The sequence below is a fragment of the Pinus tabuliformis genome, chromosome 8 (genome assembly GCF_031772625.1).
Source record: "Pinus tabuliformis cultivar Carrire ecotype Pingquan chromosome 8, CPIR1, whole genome shotgun sequence".
Taxonomy (NCBI): domain Eukaryota; kingdom Viridiplantae; phylum Streptophyta; class Pinopsida; order Pinales; family Pinaceae; genus Pinus; species Pinus tabuliformis.
The window spans coordinates 1677477238-1677495092 of NC_142294.1; the positions used below are offsets into that span (position 1 = coordinate 1677477238).

Consider the following 17855-nt stretch of genomic DNA (forward strand, 5'->3'; position numbering starts at 1 on the left):
CAGTGTCCAATTTTCAGGTCCTTATAGTAGATGGGGGGACCATGAAATGTAAAGGCCGTTGTGAGAACATAAAGCTCCAGATGGGGGACTACCACCTTAAAACACACATGTTTTCCATTGAAATGGGAGGATGTGACATCGTCCTCAGAGCTGAATGGTTGCGCACACTAGGCCCTATTACCATGGACTTCTAAGAGCTATATATGAGCTTCAAACAGAATGGGCACACTCATATGCTACGTGGGCTCTAGGTAGGCGCTCCCACTATCATTAGCTTGCATAGAATGGAGAAGCTTCTAAAAAAGGGACACCATGGGGTAGTTGCTCAATTCAATGCAATTCAGGCCATTGAATCCAGCCCTGCCGATATTCATCCAGACATGCAAAATGTGTTGAGTCACCATCAACAAGTGTTTGAAAAACCCAAGGAACTACCCCCCTCTCGAGGTGAGCATGATCATAGCATCCCTTTGATTTTGGGTAGCTGGCCACCCAATGTATGACCCTATAGGTACCCATTTGCACAAAAGAATGAAATTGAAAAGATTATTAAGGAGCTACTAGAAGCAGGCATGATTCGTCCCAACACCAACCCTTATTCGTCCCTAGTGGTCATGGTCCTAAAGAAGGATGGGGAATGGTGCATGTGTCTTGATTTCAGGGCCCTTAATAAGCTCACCATCAAGGACAAGTTTCCTATTCTAGTCGTCGATGATCTCCTAGATGAACTCTCTGGCGCCCAATTCTTTACCAAGTTGGATCTTCGTTCGGGCTATCACCAAATCAGAATGAAAGTACCAGACATCCCCAAGACAACTTTCAGAACCCATGAAGGTCACTATGAATTTTTGGTTATGCCCTTTGGTCTTTGTAATGCACCGTCCACCTTTCAAAGTCTCATGAATCACCTTCTCAAGCCCTATCTTAGAAAGTTTATCCTGGTATTTTTTGATGATATACTCATCTACAACAAAACATGGGAAATACATCTTCAACATGTTGATCGGGTCTTGCAACTTCTAAAGGAGAATAAATTATTTGTCAAATTGTCCAAGTGTTCTTTTGGAATGGAAGAGGTGGAGTACTTGGGACACATTGTCGGCCAAGCAGGAGTATGAGTGGACCCCAAAAAGATTCAAGCAATCCAAGATTGGCCATAACCTCAGACCTTGAAAAGTCTATGGGGATTTTTGGGTTTCACAAGATACTATCGCAATTTTTAAAAAAATTATGGACACATTGCCAGACCCCTAACGAGTCTTTTCAAGAAAAATGCATTCACTTGGACAAAAGCAACTCAACAAGCCTTCTTGGATCTCAAATAGGCCATGTGTTCCACCTCGGTTTTGGCTCTTCTAGATTTTACAAAACCCTTTGTGATCGAATGTGATGCCTCAGGGATAGGTATTGGAGCAGTCTTAACGCAAGAAGGTCGACCAATTGCCTTCACCAACCAACAATTAAGTGGCAAGAATTTGGGTCAATCCACTTATGAGAAAGAAATGATGGCTATATTACATGCAATAGACACTTGGAGACCATACTTGCTTGGACGTCATTTCCAGATAAGAACTGACCACCATAGTCTGAAGTATTTCTTGGAGCAATGCTTATCCTCACCACAACAAAACAAATGGCTTACCAAAATGTTGGGCTATGAATATGAGATAGTCTATAAGAAAGGTCGTGACAATGTTGTGGCAGATGCTTTATCTCAGAAATATGAGGAGGATGACACCCTCTTATCCCTATCTTTGCCCATCCCATCTTGGATTGAGGAGGCCCGCCGTGAATGGTTTTCCCATCCATCTCTTTCCCAGCTAATCCAAAGGTTACAAGGGGATCCTAACCCTCCCGCGGGTTACACTTGGCAGGAAGATATTCTTCGATATAAAGATCGTGTGGTTCTCTCCCCTAACTCCACTCTCAAACCACGCATCCTAGCAGAGCTGCACTCCTCTCCCATTACAGGACATTCAGGCTTTTAGAAGACTTATGCTCATGCCTGCCGCTCTTTTTTTTGGAAGGGATGAAACAAGACATTCTTACATTTGTGGCTGAATGTGATGTCTTCCAGCGCAACAAAGGGGAAACAATGAAGACACCAGGAACCTTACAACCATTGTCACTACCTGCTTCTATATGGACGGATGTCTCCATGGACTTCATTACTGGTCTCCCTAAATTAGGCAAGAAGTCAGTCATCATGGTGGTAGTTGATCGACTCTCCAAATATGCCCATTTTTGTGCCTTACCGCACCTGTTCACTCTAGCTCTGGTGGCTCAGGTCTTCATGGATCAAATTTTCAAATTGCATGGCATGCCTACCTCTATTGTGTCTGATCAAGATCCACATTCACCAACAATTTATGGCAGGATCTTTTCACACTACATGGCACACAACTCCAAATGAGTACAACTTATCACCCCTAGACAGATGGTCAAACTGAAGCGGTAAACAAATGTTTGGAAACCTACTCGCATTGCTTTGATTTGGATAGGCAACATCAATGGGTGCAGTGGTTACCTTTAGCGGAATGGTGGTATAATACTAATTATTTTGAAGCAACCAGGATGACACCGTATGAGGTGGTGTATGGCCAATTCCCACCTTCGCCAACTTCTTATCTTCCATGATCTTCCGAAGTCCAGGCAATGGATAAGCTGCTTTAGAACCAATCTGCCACTCTCACTATCCTGAAAAATAATCTCAACCAAGCACAAAACTAGATGAAGCAACATGCTGACCAACATTGCTCAAAAAGATCTTTTCAAGTGGGTGACCAAGTGTTCCTTCGACTCCAGCCTTATAAGCAAATGTCATTCAAAGAAAAGGGCTTCCAAAAGTTAGCTCCAAAATTTTATGGGCCTTATCAGGTGGTTCAACGAATTGTCTTTGTCACCTATAAACTAGCATTGCTGACCACTTCCATAAATCCACCCCTTTTCCATGTCTCTTGTCTCAAGAAAGTCGTGGGGCACAATTGTAAGGTTCAAACCACCCTGCTTGAATTGGACGAGGAAGGATCTATTTGGCTCCAGCTAGAACAGGTTGTATATTCCAGGGAACAACATCTCTGCGACCACACTATCAAGGAAGTCCTCATCCAGTGGAAAGACACATTACCAAAAGATGCAACATGGGAACCAACAACTATTCTTCAGAAATTTCCACAGCTTCAACCTTGAGGACAAGTCTATTTTTGAAGGGGGAGGGCATGTTAGGGTTCGACCCTAACCCCTTTATTAATGTAATAAGCCCAAGAGGCATCGTAAGAGTCATGATTAGTTAGTCTAATAAATAAAGCCCATAAGCATTGTAAGTGGTTGACCCACATTATAAAAAAGGGACCACAATTAGTTATAACGGGCCATAGTTAATAAATAAAGTGGTTAACCCGCAATATGTAAGGGACCACAAGTAGTTAGGGTTTGGGTCTCAAGAAACTATATAATGTCGAAGATAGTAAGGAAAGTCTTGTCTTGTGTTGTGTAATTGAGCTTTGCTCTACTGGAGGTTGCCCCCTCGAAGAGGCAAGTGAACAATATTTTTGTAGATCTTAATAAAATATTTCTGTTGTTCTCATCTCATTGTGTTATTTTTCTATGGTATCGTTGGCATATTCGCTTTTTTGATATTTTCTGCAAGTCAAACATATTACAGATTGCATATCCTTGGCTTTAGATTTCCTTGCATTCCTTACCATATGGACGAACATTGCAAACCTTGCCTCAATTAGGTAACCAAGAGAGTGTAAATTGCATCAACAATAGGACATGACTTGGTTTGCCTTCATTTAAGGTGTCTCCCATGCATGAAGTGTGACTTTAAAGCACTGACGACTCCAAAGATACCCGTAGAGATGGGGTAACCGTATTGATAACATTTAATGGAGCAAAAAGTCAAATCCTCTACCCAGTTGAGGTATGATTTGAATGAGTTAAGAGTGTTATAGATTAGTTCTCCTCCGAACGGGTGAAGTATACAGGGATTAGGAGTGTTGGATGATGATGTACTCACAAAGTAAGATATCCAACCTATAAATTGATGTCTGGCCTTTGCAATATTTCATTCCTTACTCTCTTAGAGTCCTGGAGTAGTTGAAGGGTTACCCATCGATATGGCCACCTTCACTAAATCCACAAAGTTTTCCCCCGAGTTACCAAGTCACTGCAGATAGTCTACACCCATCCCAAAGCTTCTAATGGGTAGGCCAAGGGATAAGATCAAATGGTGGCAGTGACACTTTGGCAAGCTAAGAAGAAATGGGAAGAAGTGGGAGCCCAAGCATGCTCTCATAGAGTAGGAAACAGGTTGTGAGAATCAAATGGTGGTGATGCCACTTTGGCAAGCTAAGAAGAAATGGGAAGAAGTGGGGGCCCAAGCATGCTCTTCTAGAGTAGGAAACAGGTTGTGGCAGATTATCATTTCATCTCAAGTCAGAAGCTCCACCCTCATGTCTACAAATGATGGGTATGAGTGGCTGCATGCCCTAGATTTAGAGCCTAAACCCCTCTAGAAAGAAAATTGTTGTAGTCGGGTTTAGTATGTTTGTATTGGGAAAAAGATAGCAATAAGGCATGAGGCACTCTACCAAAGAGTGTAGTTATATTAGAGAAATCTCTTGGTGCAACCATAGAAAGGGGGGAGCCATGCTCGCCAGGGATTCAAGGATTTTTGAGCAATCATTAGTTTAAGCAACTTGTCTTTAGGTGGCATCATGAATCAATTCCACAACTTTCTTTTGCATGCCCCTAATTGTAGAATTCCATGTAAAATTTAGACTCTGCTAGTTGTTCGATATGTTTAAAAGCAAAGATACTTGAGATATGCACTTGACAAGCAAAAGCAGCTGAGCACAAGGAAGATGAAGCGACAACCCAAGCGAGAGAAAGAAAAAGAAAGAGGAGGCAATGAAGGTGATTGAAGAGTGGGGGTGCAGATAGGGACACTGAGACCAACGGTGGAAGAGGTTGCCAATTGACGTTTTTTAGAGAGGCCACTGACCAAGAACTAGAACTAATTGTTTGGGCAACATGGCGAAATTTGAATTATCAACGAGTCAATATGTCTTTGTCATGCCAGGGAATCAAACTAACTCAAGGGAGTTGGGAATTGGGAACTCCACATGGTCAACATGCATAGCATGATTACCTTCCCTCCATTCAGTTGAGGTTGCTGTAGACAGTTACATGGCAAGAGCTAGAACCAAATTCAACTTTGTGATTAAGCTCCCTTTGCCTCATAGAGGGAGGGAAGGACTTTGTAACACTATATATATGGGCAATACTCCAGGGATTAGGGGTTGAGAAATTTCGTATTCGAGGGGAATAAAGATTTTGGAAGAAGTATTTTTGCTTTCTTAATACCGAGAAGCCATTTCTTGGCCAATTATTTTGTAGAAGAATTTCATTTATATTTTGGAATACTCTGTGAGCATGAATTTTCCTTCTACAAATTAGATTAGATTTGTTTTTCTAATATCAAGTTAGATTAGCCTTGTCCCTATGGAAATTTCTATACTTCTTTGTCTATTATAGGAAGAAATAGATTACTTTTGTAGAGCATAGATTATATTTATTTCCTTCAATTTTAAGTTATTTAAATTAGTTGTTAATATCGCTCCATCCCTTCCGTATAAGGACTATTCCCAACCATGGACTTGATGGATACCTGTGATAAGAATTTGCATGCTGATGAACTATCCTGTACTGACACATTTTCCTTCACATGTTAGAGTAGCATTATATTTCTTTATTAGCTTAGTACAGTTTCATTTTTCCTCTCTTCTATCAACTTAGAGTAATTTTTGTTTCTGCAATTAAAATAGGTTTCTAATATTGTCATTTTGTAGATTTGGACTAATCTTGTTTGCTGAATTGCAACCTTTTATCGCTTTACTGTTTTCTGGAGTAGTGTTTGAATTGTTCTTTAGTGCATTTGAACTAATCTTATTTGTTGAATTATAGTTCATTTCTTAATAGTTTGTAAAATAGTGTTTTGAGGGGGTTCAATTATTCCTTTTCCATTGTTAGCATTAAAATCCATTGAAACTGGTTGTTGGGCCACATAATCAAGAGGATTCAACTATCCTAAACAGGGTAGCATCTAATTGGGCCTCTGTCTTGGGTTGGATCCCTTGACTATTTGGTGGGATATTTTCAGCGGTCAACATAATACTATGGAACTGTTTGGCCAAAGCAAATCTTTTAACTTGGTTATACTTTATGTCTGCGCGATGTTCTTTGAGTCTAATGTGTAATGATCGCCTTGTCTCACCAATATAGTATTTATCACACGAGCATGGTATTGTATAAACACCCTTATGATGTTTTGGATCATTGATGTCTTTAGCGGAATCCAGCATGCCTTTGAGAGTGTTTGGAGTGAAGGTAACTCTGATATTACCTTTCTTTAGAATTCTTACAATTTTGTCTTTTGTTCCTTTGATAATAGGAAATGTGATCTTTTTCATTTCATCCCATGGTACATGTTTAAAAGGTAGTTTATCTCAACCTCCCTAATGCTTGTTTTGCTTGTTTTTCATTGGGATATTTAATCAAGGATTGTCCTTTGAAAAAGGAAGAGAAGATAAATAAGTCATAGGGTCTTTCAGAGTACATAGTGGGTAGCGGGTTTGTTCAAACTTCAAAGCAAATGCAAGCAAGAATGGGGATAGCAGTTGGATTATGGTAGGTAAGACAAAGGGTTAGCAAGACCTGTAAAATTAATGGCACTAAATTGGTTGGTAAAAGTGGGCCTCGACATTTAGATAAGGTTTGGACTTTAGTTCAAATCAAAGATAGCACATCACAAGAGTGCAACGTTATCACACCTATAGAAAAGGGAAATACATGTATATGCTTGAATTTTGTGAGTTGCATATTTCTACCCATATATATGGGGGTGCCAAAGCATGTGCATATATATGGGATTGCCAAGCATGCAAGGGGTTCTAGGATTCCTTTCCAACACAAGAACCTTGTCATCTGTCTTGAGACACTTCCTCTCCCCCTTCACTCTTGCATTTGTTTCAAATTCAAGTTAGTGACTTGGTATAGATTTGTTGTCCTTGAGTAGAGGTTGTTGAAGGCCAATTGTTTTACTTAATGTTTCTTGTAATGATGACTCCAACTTTGGTCATTTGGATAAAAAATTACTATTGTCAGAAGTTTTTGATGGGGCAAATTGGGTCTATTAAAGGTCATTCTTTTGTAGATGATCTTATTATAGCTTAGTTAAGTCTTCAATGGGTGCGGGAGACTTGACAACTTAGGAAAGCCTTGAATGGCAAGGGAGACTTTATAGTGCAGGAAAGTCTTGTATGGGCAAGGGAGTCTTGACGAGGCATATGCCAGAATTGAATGGGTTTTCATTTTCTAAAGAAATTTTCAACCAGGCATATGCCAGTGTTGAGTGGGGTTTTATACTTTGTAAAGGAGAATTTGACAAGGCTTGTGACAAATTTGAGTGTGATTTCATCCTATATTTTCTCTCTTGTTTGGGATTTGAGAACTTTTAGTTTGACTAAAGTGGTAATAACTCTCTTTTGTTAATTTAAACTCTGATAAGCCCTAGTTTAATTTCACTCGACAATTTAACAATACCTAGAAAAATATTTTACCAAATAAATTTCAAAATCGCCGAAAACTAAATACACTGATAATTAACAGGTAAATTTGTAGTGGGAATAAGTGAGAAATCAATGATGTACAATAGAAAATTTCACCCACAAAATCCTTTTGAATTTTTTTAACTCAAAATGTGGGTCAGACCAATAGAGAAATACATAGGAAATTATAGTTGATAAGAAGACTTGTAACTTGGCCTTTATTGAGGAATTCAGCTTGAGATAACCCCTCGCTGCTTGAGAAATTTGGCCTTTTGATTTCCTCCCAAAATCTCTTCATTGTCCTCCTGAATATCCTTGGTCAAGTTGAGCCTTCTCACTCGGGAAATCACCCGCTTAAGTGCTCAACAATGATTGCGTGTCTTAGCCTCTTCCCTTAGGCCCAATTTATAACTTCATTAAGGCCTAAATCAACGACTGTGATTAAATCGTCGAGTTACTAAAAGCAAGTCACTTAATTAAGTAACTTAGTTTTCTTAGGCCTTCTTTTTCTAAACATAAGAAGTTATAAATATGTTCCATGTCATGCATGTCTCATGCATGTCTTATGCAACCTTCATGCATATCTTGCATTATTGCATTCAACCCTCATGCTTACCTTGCGTGTCGCATGCAACCCTCATGCATACCTCACATGTCACATGCAAGCTCCTAAAGAGGCAAAACAAGATTTTCCTAGCTAACACACCAAGCTAGAAGGCCTTTTGCAGCTATAGAATTCAACACTTCCTCCTAGCCAGGAATGGATTCTCCACCACCCCCAGCTTGTCCTTGTAAAACATGAACTTTCTCTTCACTGGAGGCTTGGTAAGAATATCTACAACTCGCTCCCTTGTGGGTATGTACTGCAGTCTCACAACACCTCTCTAGATCATTTCTCTGATGAAGTGGTACCTGATCTCTATGTGCTTGGACTGGTCATGAAACACTAGATTCTTCGAAAGCTTGATGCAACTTTGCTTATCATAGTGTATCACAGTTGGTCCCATCTCAAGATTAAATAAACTTGTGAGGATCTTGCGAAGCTAGATGGCCTCATAACTTGCCAAACGTGTTGCCATGTGCTCTTCCTCTGTTGAGCTAAGTGCTGTTGAGTACTACTTCTTGTTGAACCACAAGTTCATCGGAGACCCCAAGTTGAAACAACATCCAAAAGTGGATTTCCTATACATTGCATTCCTTGCCATTCAGAATCTGTGTACCCCTACAACTTTACTCCACCAATTTTGACATATCTCAGTCCAAAGTCTACTTTACCATGAAGGTACCTCAACACATGCTTCGTTGCCACCCAATGAACTTGCCTCGGCTCCACCATGAACTGGCTGAGTGTGTTCACTACAAAAGAAATATCTGGCCTAGTGTTGACCAGATACATCAAGGACCTAATAAGCTGCCTGTACAAAGTGGGATCCACCAACTCACTCTCGGAAGCATCAATCTTCCTCAAGTTGGTGATCATAGTTGTAGACATAGGCCTGCAGGCCTGCAGTCCTCCATCTTGAATCTCCTGAAGATCCCAACTGCATACTTGCCCTGCCCAAGGAACTCTCCTGGCTATTTCCACCCCTCCAATCCCAAAAAGTAGTGCATAAGCCCAATGTCCTTCATCTCAAACTTAGAAGCGAGGTCCTCCTTGCACATCCCAATGAGCTTCTCCAATCCTGTCAAGAATATATCGTCCACATACAACACCATGATAAGCGGCTCATCCTCAACAAGTACATAATGCAAATTGGAGTCCGCCTCACTCTTGGTGAAGCCCAAATCAAGAAGGTACCCATCAATCTTGGAGTATCATGTGCGGAGAGCCTGATTCAGCCCATAAAGGGCCTTCTTTAATCTGCATGCATTGGACTCCCTCCCATGCACGTCAAATCCTTGAGGTTGCTCAACATAAACCTTCTCCTCAATCACCCCATTGAGGAAGGTAATCTCCACATCCTCCTGATGTATCCTCCACCCCATCCCTGAGGCAATAGATATGACTGTCTTAATAGATGCATATTTGGTGATAGGTGTAAAGGTCTCCTCATAGTCCACTTTCTCCTTTTGGGAGAACCCTCTCATCACAAACCTTGCCTTGTAGTTCTTGATGCTGCATATAATCCCTGCTTGAGCGTATAGATCCATCGAGAATTGACCACAGACTTTTCCTCTGGCCCCAACATTATGTCCAACATGTCATACCTCATGATTGATCTGTACTCTTCCACCATGGGATCCCTACACAACTTTTGATATGTTGCCTCCTCAAAAGTAGGAGGCTTAGAATCACTGACGCTACTCTTAAAGGCCATATAGCTAGAAAATCTAGCTGGTGGTCTACTCTGTTTAAACATCATGTTAAGAGCCTCCACATGCTCCTCTGCATCTCTCAATGTCTGCTCGACCCATCTTGACCTCCTCCTAGTAGAGCTAGAAGGAACATCTTGCCTCTCCTCCCGAACTAAAGGCTATGTCCCTGCTGCTAGTGCTTTTGGATCCTCCTCAACCTTTAGAGACTCCCACTCCCGCTCCTCTACCACCATTGGCTCAGTATCATGCGACATCCTAAAGGTCCTACTCTCCTTGAATTTGACATCCTTACTGATGATGACTCTCCTTTGTGCTGCATTGTAGATCCTGTAGGCTTCTGAAACCTCACCGTAGCCCAGAAAGATCCCTCTCTCAGAAGAGGGCTCTAGTTTAGTCCTCTGCTCTGAAGGAATATGGACAAAAACTAGACTACCAAATATACAAAGGTGGCTCACCTCTGGTCTTGCTCCTGTAAAAGCCTCCTCGGGAGTCTTGTCCTCCATTGCCCTGTGAGGATCCTTGTTCTGCAAGTAAAATAGTTGTATTGTAGGCTGCTGCCACAAGAATATATGCAAGTCTTGATCATGAGTCATTGCCTTTGTTGCTCCAACTATGATCTTGTTCTTCCTTTCCACAACTATTTTTTGCTGAGCGTTGTAAGGCATTGTGAGTTCTCTCTTGATTCCTGCCTCCTTGAATAAACCCTTGAACTCATTAGAGGTATACTCATCCTTGTTATCTGTCTAAGCACCTTGATCTTCTTCCCAATCTGGTTCTCCACAAGAGCTTCAAACTCTTGGAATTCACTGAAGACCTCAACCTTTATCTTCAGGAAGTATTTCCAAGTCCTCTTGGAATAGTCCTCTATGAAGGTCACAAAATAGCTGAACCTTGTGATCGACTCCACTGACATAGTGCCACATACCAGTGTTGTGCATATTGTGATAACATCAGAATTATTACGATACTATTACTGAAAGACTGTCTAACGATATTATTGTTGGAAAGTATCACGATAATTTTCTTAGGTGAATTTATCGCGAGACGATGGGAAATTAACGACTTGCTAGAAAAGAACGCGAAATAAGTTGTGGTTTGGGTTTTTTTCGGGTCTTTTTTGTTTTTTCTTGTGCTAAGATTGAGCTCCGAGGGTTGTGTGAGTCTTGTGACCATTTTTCATCAAGTCAACAAGGGGAAATCCATAGTTTTCTTTGCCATCAACTGAGCATTTTTGGAGTGGAGATTTACTCAGGTATACCATATCCATATTTATTATTTCCAGGCATGTAAAAAAATTTGCCTTCCTTTTCTTTGTTTTCCTAGATTAGTATATACTATAAATTTGGAGTCTATCTTTTCTTACCCTCTTTTGAATTTCCACATTTGTTTTGTGTGGTAGGTCCAAAACTTGAAAATTTAATCAAAGTTCTACCAAATGGAAAAGCCATTGGACCAAATGTGGGAGTATGGTGAGCAATATGAGGATGATAATAGAGCAAAGCTGAGGTGCAAGCTTTGTGGAATGGAAATGTTTGGCAGGATCACCTGCTTGAAATACCACCTTGCCAAAATCCTAGGCCATGATGTGCACATTTTCCTTAGAGCTACCCTAGACTTTGTCCTTATTGCAAAGAACTCAATTCGTGATACTACTAGAAAGAGAGATTAGAGGGAGGAACTAGGAATTTCATGGGAACCACTTCTCGGATTATCGTTATAGACTTATAGTATCCAGAATCTAGATGCCTCATGATGATCAACTCATGAGATATATTTATATTTGTTTTAATGTGGTTTTGTATGAAGTTTTAACTATTATCTTGTTAGGACTCCGAACTTGTAATTGAGGAGTCAAGATAAAATGACAAATATCATATTTCAGTGTCTTACTATCTACTATCATGTTGAAAAATGTGTAACTAGGTTTGGTCTTCATAAAGATGAAATGTGCTTTTGATTCGTGTATATTGTAAAATGAAAGAAAAATTATTATTATTATTTTTGGAGCATGGGTTTCATGTTCAAGGTCTTTTATTTTATAGGTCAAAGTTTCAAACACCTATTGAGTGCTTCTAGGGTTTGTCCTAGGTCAAGAAGTCAAAAGAGTCATTGTCATAAGTTGAAGACCCCATCGGGCACATTGTAACTTGTAAAGAAAATTATTTGTACTTAAAAGTGTCAAAATACCCTTCGAGATCAAGTCGATATGGTCGCTGGCAAGTCAGCTTAAATTGAGGAGCTACGTCCACCTTGAGAAGCCTATATAAAGGAGGAAACTCGACCTCTTTGGAACACATTCATCACTCACTCATTCAAGCGAAGGAGAAAGAAGAAGAAGGTAGTGAAGAAGGAAGAGGACGAAAGAGACTTGTCTTTGGGCTATTTCTCTCTCACACATGCAGAGGAAGGCTAGGGTTTCTGCTGCTGGTCTAGGGCTTTCTTTTGCAGGTTCAATCTTGAAGAAGGAAGGGGAAGAAGGTCAGCGAAGGTCACAATAAGCCATCATCAAGCTCCAGAAGGAAGAGAAAGCCAAGCGAAAGTCTGAGGAAGCCTTGGGAGGCTAGAATAAGCTCACACGTGTGGCAACAACTACTGCAGGAGGGCTGAAAATTTCAGTCCTGCAATAGAGGCCGAAATTCTACAGCTAGGGGTTGAAGTTGTGCGATTGGAAGAGATTTGACTAGGTTTGACTTGGACAAAGGAAGCACATCATCCAGAAGGGTTGGACTTGTTTTGGGAGGGTATTGATCTTGGTTTAGAGGTCTTGGAATTCGTCAATTGAAGAATCTATAAGGAGAGAAGAGATTTGCGGGTTTTCCTCTCAAGTGGAGAGGTTTTGGCCCTGGCTTGCAACCTATATTTTGTGTTCTTGTTCTTCTTGTTTTGGTAGTTGTTTGATGATATACAAACATAATAATAATAAGTAAAGAAGCTAATAAGTAAGAAAAAGTAAAATGACATCACAAATAGTTATCAAGAAAAGAGAAATCAATCTAATCATTGCCCTATAGATTTCTCAACATGGTATCAGAGCTAAGGTTGGTTGAGGGCATTATGAAGATCTCTACTACATTGAATAAATTTCTAAAGAAGTGTTCAAGGGTAGCAAGTCATCTCAAGAAATGCATCAAAGAAGTATGAAATCCCCTATTTACTTCCAAAGAAGGAAGTGGCCAAGACAAAGGACGAAGGACTCTTCTCAGCATTCACTGGCACATTTCAAGATGAAAGCATTTGGGTAATCGATAGTGGAGCATCAAGGCACATGACCAATCATCACATGCAACTAAAAACATCGTCAAAAGGAAAGTCCTCTTACTTTGTAGAGCTTGGTGATAATAAGAGCTATCTGTGAGAGGAATTGGATCAACCTCGCTAGAGCTGGAAAATGGAGGAAATATTCATCTCAACAACATCCCTTATGTTTCAGGTTTGCATAAGGATTTACTTTCCATTTTGTGTCTAGAAGATAAAGGTGACAGAGTGGCTTTCATTGATGGAAAAACGCAAGCATAGAAAATGCAAGCATAGAAAATGCTAGAATGATTGGGATTTGTGAAGGAAGACTTTACAAGTTTCTAACTCCCCTTGTTGAAGCTTTGGTTCACATTGAAATCAGCCCATGTGAACTTTGGCATAGAAGATTCGGTCATCTCCATTTCAAAATCCTTCCAACCCTAAATTCAATAGTAGATGGAATCCCCAAACTAAAAGAAGATCATGAAGGAGTATGCAAGGGATGTGCATTGGGTAAGAACACCAAGAGACCATTTGGAAGCAGTGCTTCAAGGTCAAAAGAAATCTTGGATCTTATTCATTCTGATGTCTGTGGTCCTATGACTCCTAAATCACTTGGAGGTCATCTATATTATGTCACATTTATAGATGACCATTCAAGGAAAACTTGGGTTTACTTAATGAAATCCAAGGATGAAGTATTTACCAAATTTCAAGAATTCAAAGCTGAAGTAGAGAACCTTATAGAAAGAAGAATCAAGATATTAAGATCTGATAATGGAGGAGAATACACATCAAGGAAATCATAGCCTTCTGTAAGGAATTTGGGATTAAGAGGGAGCTAATAGTCTCATATAATCCCGAACAAAATGGAGTTGCAGAATGAAAGAATTGATCCATTGAAGAAAGTGTAAAAACTATGCTACATGATCAAGATTTACCAAAATTTCTATGGGGTGAAACTACAAAGACAATTGTATACATACAAAATTGAAGTCCCCACAGGTTACTAGATAACAAGGCTCCTAAAGAAGTGTTCACTAGGAAGAAACCAACCATGGATCATCTCCAAATTTTTGGTTGTCCTATCTATATTCATATACCTAAGGACAAGAGAAAGAAGTTGGATCCATCAGGCATGAAGGGAACATTTGTTGGCTACAGTAACTTTTCTTAGGCCTATCTGATCTACATAAAGAAAGGACACCAAATAGAAGTTAGTCGGGATGTGATATTTGACGAAAGTATTGCATTCAAGAAATCAAAGGATCTCCTTGTGGACTTTGACGATGAACAACTTCCAGTATTCAAAGAAGAAGTTACTAGGGAAGAAGAATAATCAAATCATAAAGATGGAGGTCCCTGTGAACCTATACAACCTGTGGTAATCCTCGAAACTAGAAAAAGACCTAACTGGTTGAAATCTACACTACTAGATGCAGAAGGTCATGGAGTAGAGCAAGGCACATTCAGGGAAAGAAAGAAGTCCAAACGATATTCTGTGTATGCAGGCTACATGACAAAACTAATAGAAGCAGAGCCATCCGCTTTTAAAGAAGCTATCAATCACCAAGAATGGAAGAATGCCATGAATGAAGAGTATCAGTCAATAATGAAGCATGGAGTTTAGGAGATTGTACCCAGGCCTGAAGACAAATCTGTGGTAACTTCTAAATGGTTCTATAAGATCAAACATGCAACAGATGGAAGTATTGATAAATATAAGGCAAGATTTGTGGCTAGGGGCTTCTCTCAACAAGAAGGCATCGACTATGAAGAGACATTTTCTCCAACAACAAGGTATACAACTATTCGTTCGTTGGTCTCTTTGGTAGCATCGATGGGATGGAACATCCACCAAATGGATGTCAAGACTGCATTCCTGAATGGCACAATTGATGAGGAAGTCTATATAGAGCAACCCTTGGGATTTGAAGTTAAAGATAGAAAGGCATATGTTTGCAGATTGAAGAAGGCATTATATGGCCTCAAGCAAGCACCAAGGGCATTGTTATGTACCTTATTTATTACTATGGCCCATCCCATTATTACATTATTACCTTGGGTACCTCCCTTGGTACCCCATATTATCCCCCCTAGGTACATAACAGGCATGGTATGCTAGGATGGATGCATACCTACAAAGATTAGGCTTCACAAAGAGTTTTGTTGATCTGAACCTTTATATTAAGGTTGTGAAGGGAGAGTCGATAATCATTCTTCTGTATGTGGATGATCTTCTCTTGACAGGTGTGGAAGGTCGAATTGAAGAATGTAAGAAGTAACTAGCAACAAAATTTGACATGAAGGATCTAGGGTTGATGCACTACTATTTGGGACTGGAAGTCTGGGAAGGACTTGATGAGAGGTCAAGGAAAGTATGTGATCAAGATGTTGAAGAGGTTTGACATGATGGATTGCAAACCAATGACAACCCCAATGATCACAAACTTAAAAAGACTAAGGAGTTTCGAATCAAGCCTTGTGGATCCTACCAGGTATAGACAATTGATTGGCTCACTGATGTACTTAGTGAATACTCGACTAGACATATGTTTTGCGATAAATGATCTCAATCAATTCCAAGTGGAGCCGAAGTATGATCATTAGATCACAACAAAACATATACTGAGATATCTGCAAGGAACGATCCACTACTGCCTAAAATATGATAGAAGGAATGATGTCCACTTGATTGGATATACAAATTCTGACTTGGGGGGCAGTGAGCAGGATGGAAGGAGCACTACAAGAGGATGTTTTAGTTTGGGATCCTCTAGGATCCCATGGATGAGCAGAAAGCAAGATACAGTTGCTTTGAGTAGTGCTGAGGCTGAGCATATGCAGTGTGTGAAGTAAGCAGAGAAGCTGTCTGGTTAAGGAAGCTGCTATTTGACCTATTTGAAGTACCAATGGACCCTACAATGATACATTGTGATAGCACCGATTGTATATGATTGTTTGAAGACTCAGTATTTCATGGAAAGACAAAGGATATCGACAACAAGTATCACTACATTCAGAAGCTAGTACATTTTAGTTTTTGTAGCATCAGATGTGTTATAGCCTTGAAATTTTGTGGAGAGGCTAGAATGCATGAGATCTCCAAAACCCATAAATCGTTTTTGGGAGTTCCGCCTAGAAATGACTTATTAGATTATTAGTCAGTTTTTAAATATTTCCTAAGTCTAAACTTAAGGAATACGACTAATCAATCAAAATTAATTAAGTTAAGGTGTGAATGTTCTAGAAACTCACATAGATCGACTTCAAGTTAATCCTAGCCATCGATTAAGATCTAATCTTGGCCTCGTTGAAGTCTCAATAGAGGATTATAAGAAGTCGATGGGGCTTGGAGAAGACACTTCAGCAGTTCGATTTCATGAGCAGATCAATTTCCTGAGTAGCAACAACCAGTTGCCGGATAGTGAGCCAATGAAATTAGAGCAGTGAGAGAGGGGCAGAGACAGTGAAGCCAGAGGAAGGATTGCAAATCCGGCGAGTGCATTTGCAGAGAGGCATAGGAGCCATAGTGAGGCGCTAAGGCATAGTAGTGCTGTAGCCTCTAGAGGCAATTTCAAAATTGCTAGGGAGAAGCAGAGTTTCAGTGCCAGAAGTTGGGCAAAGGTTCCAGAGGCCAGGAGAGATATTTTCCCAGACAACAGTTGACCAGACGACTTGAGGAGAAGTTGTTCCAAGCTGAGTGCAGCAGCAGAAGTGACTGTGCTAGGGTGACGCAGTGACTGCGCAAAGCCAGTTTGGACAACTCTATTTGGGCTGAGGTTAGAGCCTGGATTTGCCTGTGGAGTGAGGAAATTCCTCACTAGATTTTTCTTGCCAATTTTTCTTTGTTGGATTGCCAGTTTCGACATCCAGTTGTACTCAGATTATTTCACTACTGCATAATAATAAAACCCTTAGCTACTGCACCGATTTTCCCAGGTTGGGTTTTTCCAGGGACATTTGTATAAAAATAATTGTGTTATTTTATGTGTGCGCTAGCATTTCTTCCAACATTTATTCTTTCGCAGTTTTATTTGTGTAGATCGCAGTGTGAGTTATTTAGTATTCACTGTAGATAACAATAAATAAATTGTTAAATTTAATTAACAATTAGGAGGATAATTTCCAGTTGCTGCAATAGGATTCTGGGTTTCAGAATTTTCACAGAACAAGATGGTGTGCTGCAGCTACAATATATCCCCATGGATGAGTAGGTAGCTGAAATATTTATTATTGAAAAAATCTCTTCCTAATAAGAAGCTTGTGTATTTAAGAGACAAGCTTGGTTTGGCTGATATATCCTCCCTGGTTTAGAGGGAGAGATAGGCACATCATTCTTGTCTTCACTTGGGAAGACAAAATGGAAGATTGGGTAAGCATCTGACATCCGATACTCTTTGAGGATGAGGTAGGGCATCCGAGATAAGAGTAGTTGAGGACCGATATTCTTTGAGGACTAGATATCCAAGATAAGAATAGTCCAAGGAAAGACATACTCTGTGAACACCCGGTGGGGTATGTACCTTGAGAGACAACGATGATGGTGTCTATAAATCATTGGTCTCACTAGCATCGTGCTTTGATCTTGTGGAGAGATAGAGCTGTTAGTCAAGGCCTTGCTATATGACAATGCTGGTTGATATGATGTTAAATAGATGGGTTACCAATTCGACTCTTCTTATGAGA

General features: G+C 40.1%; 2 protein-coding genes across 4 annotated transcripts in view; both read left to right on the forward strand.

The window, feature by feature from the left end:
• The window catches only part of LOC149242650 (GRIP/coiled-coil protein), a 42315-nt gene that overhangs the window by 17948 nt on the left and 6512 nt on the right, over positions 1 to 17855 (forward strand). The window lies entirely within an intron of this gene.
• On the forward strand, positions 1647 to 1988 carry LOC149242651 (uncharacterized). Its single transcript, XM_089370938.1, has one exon. The coding sequence runs from the start codon at positions 1647 to 1649 to the stop codon at positions 1986 to 1988; it is 342 nt and encodes a 113-aa protein (XP_089227064.1).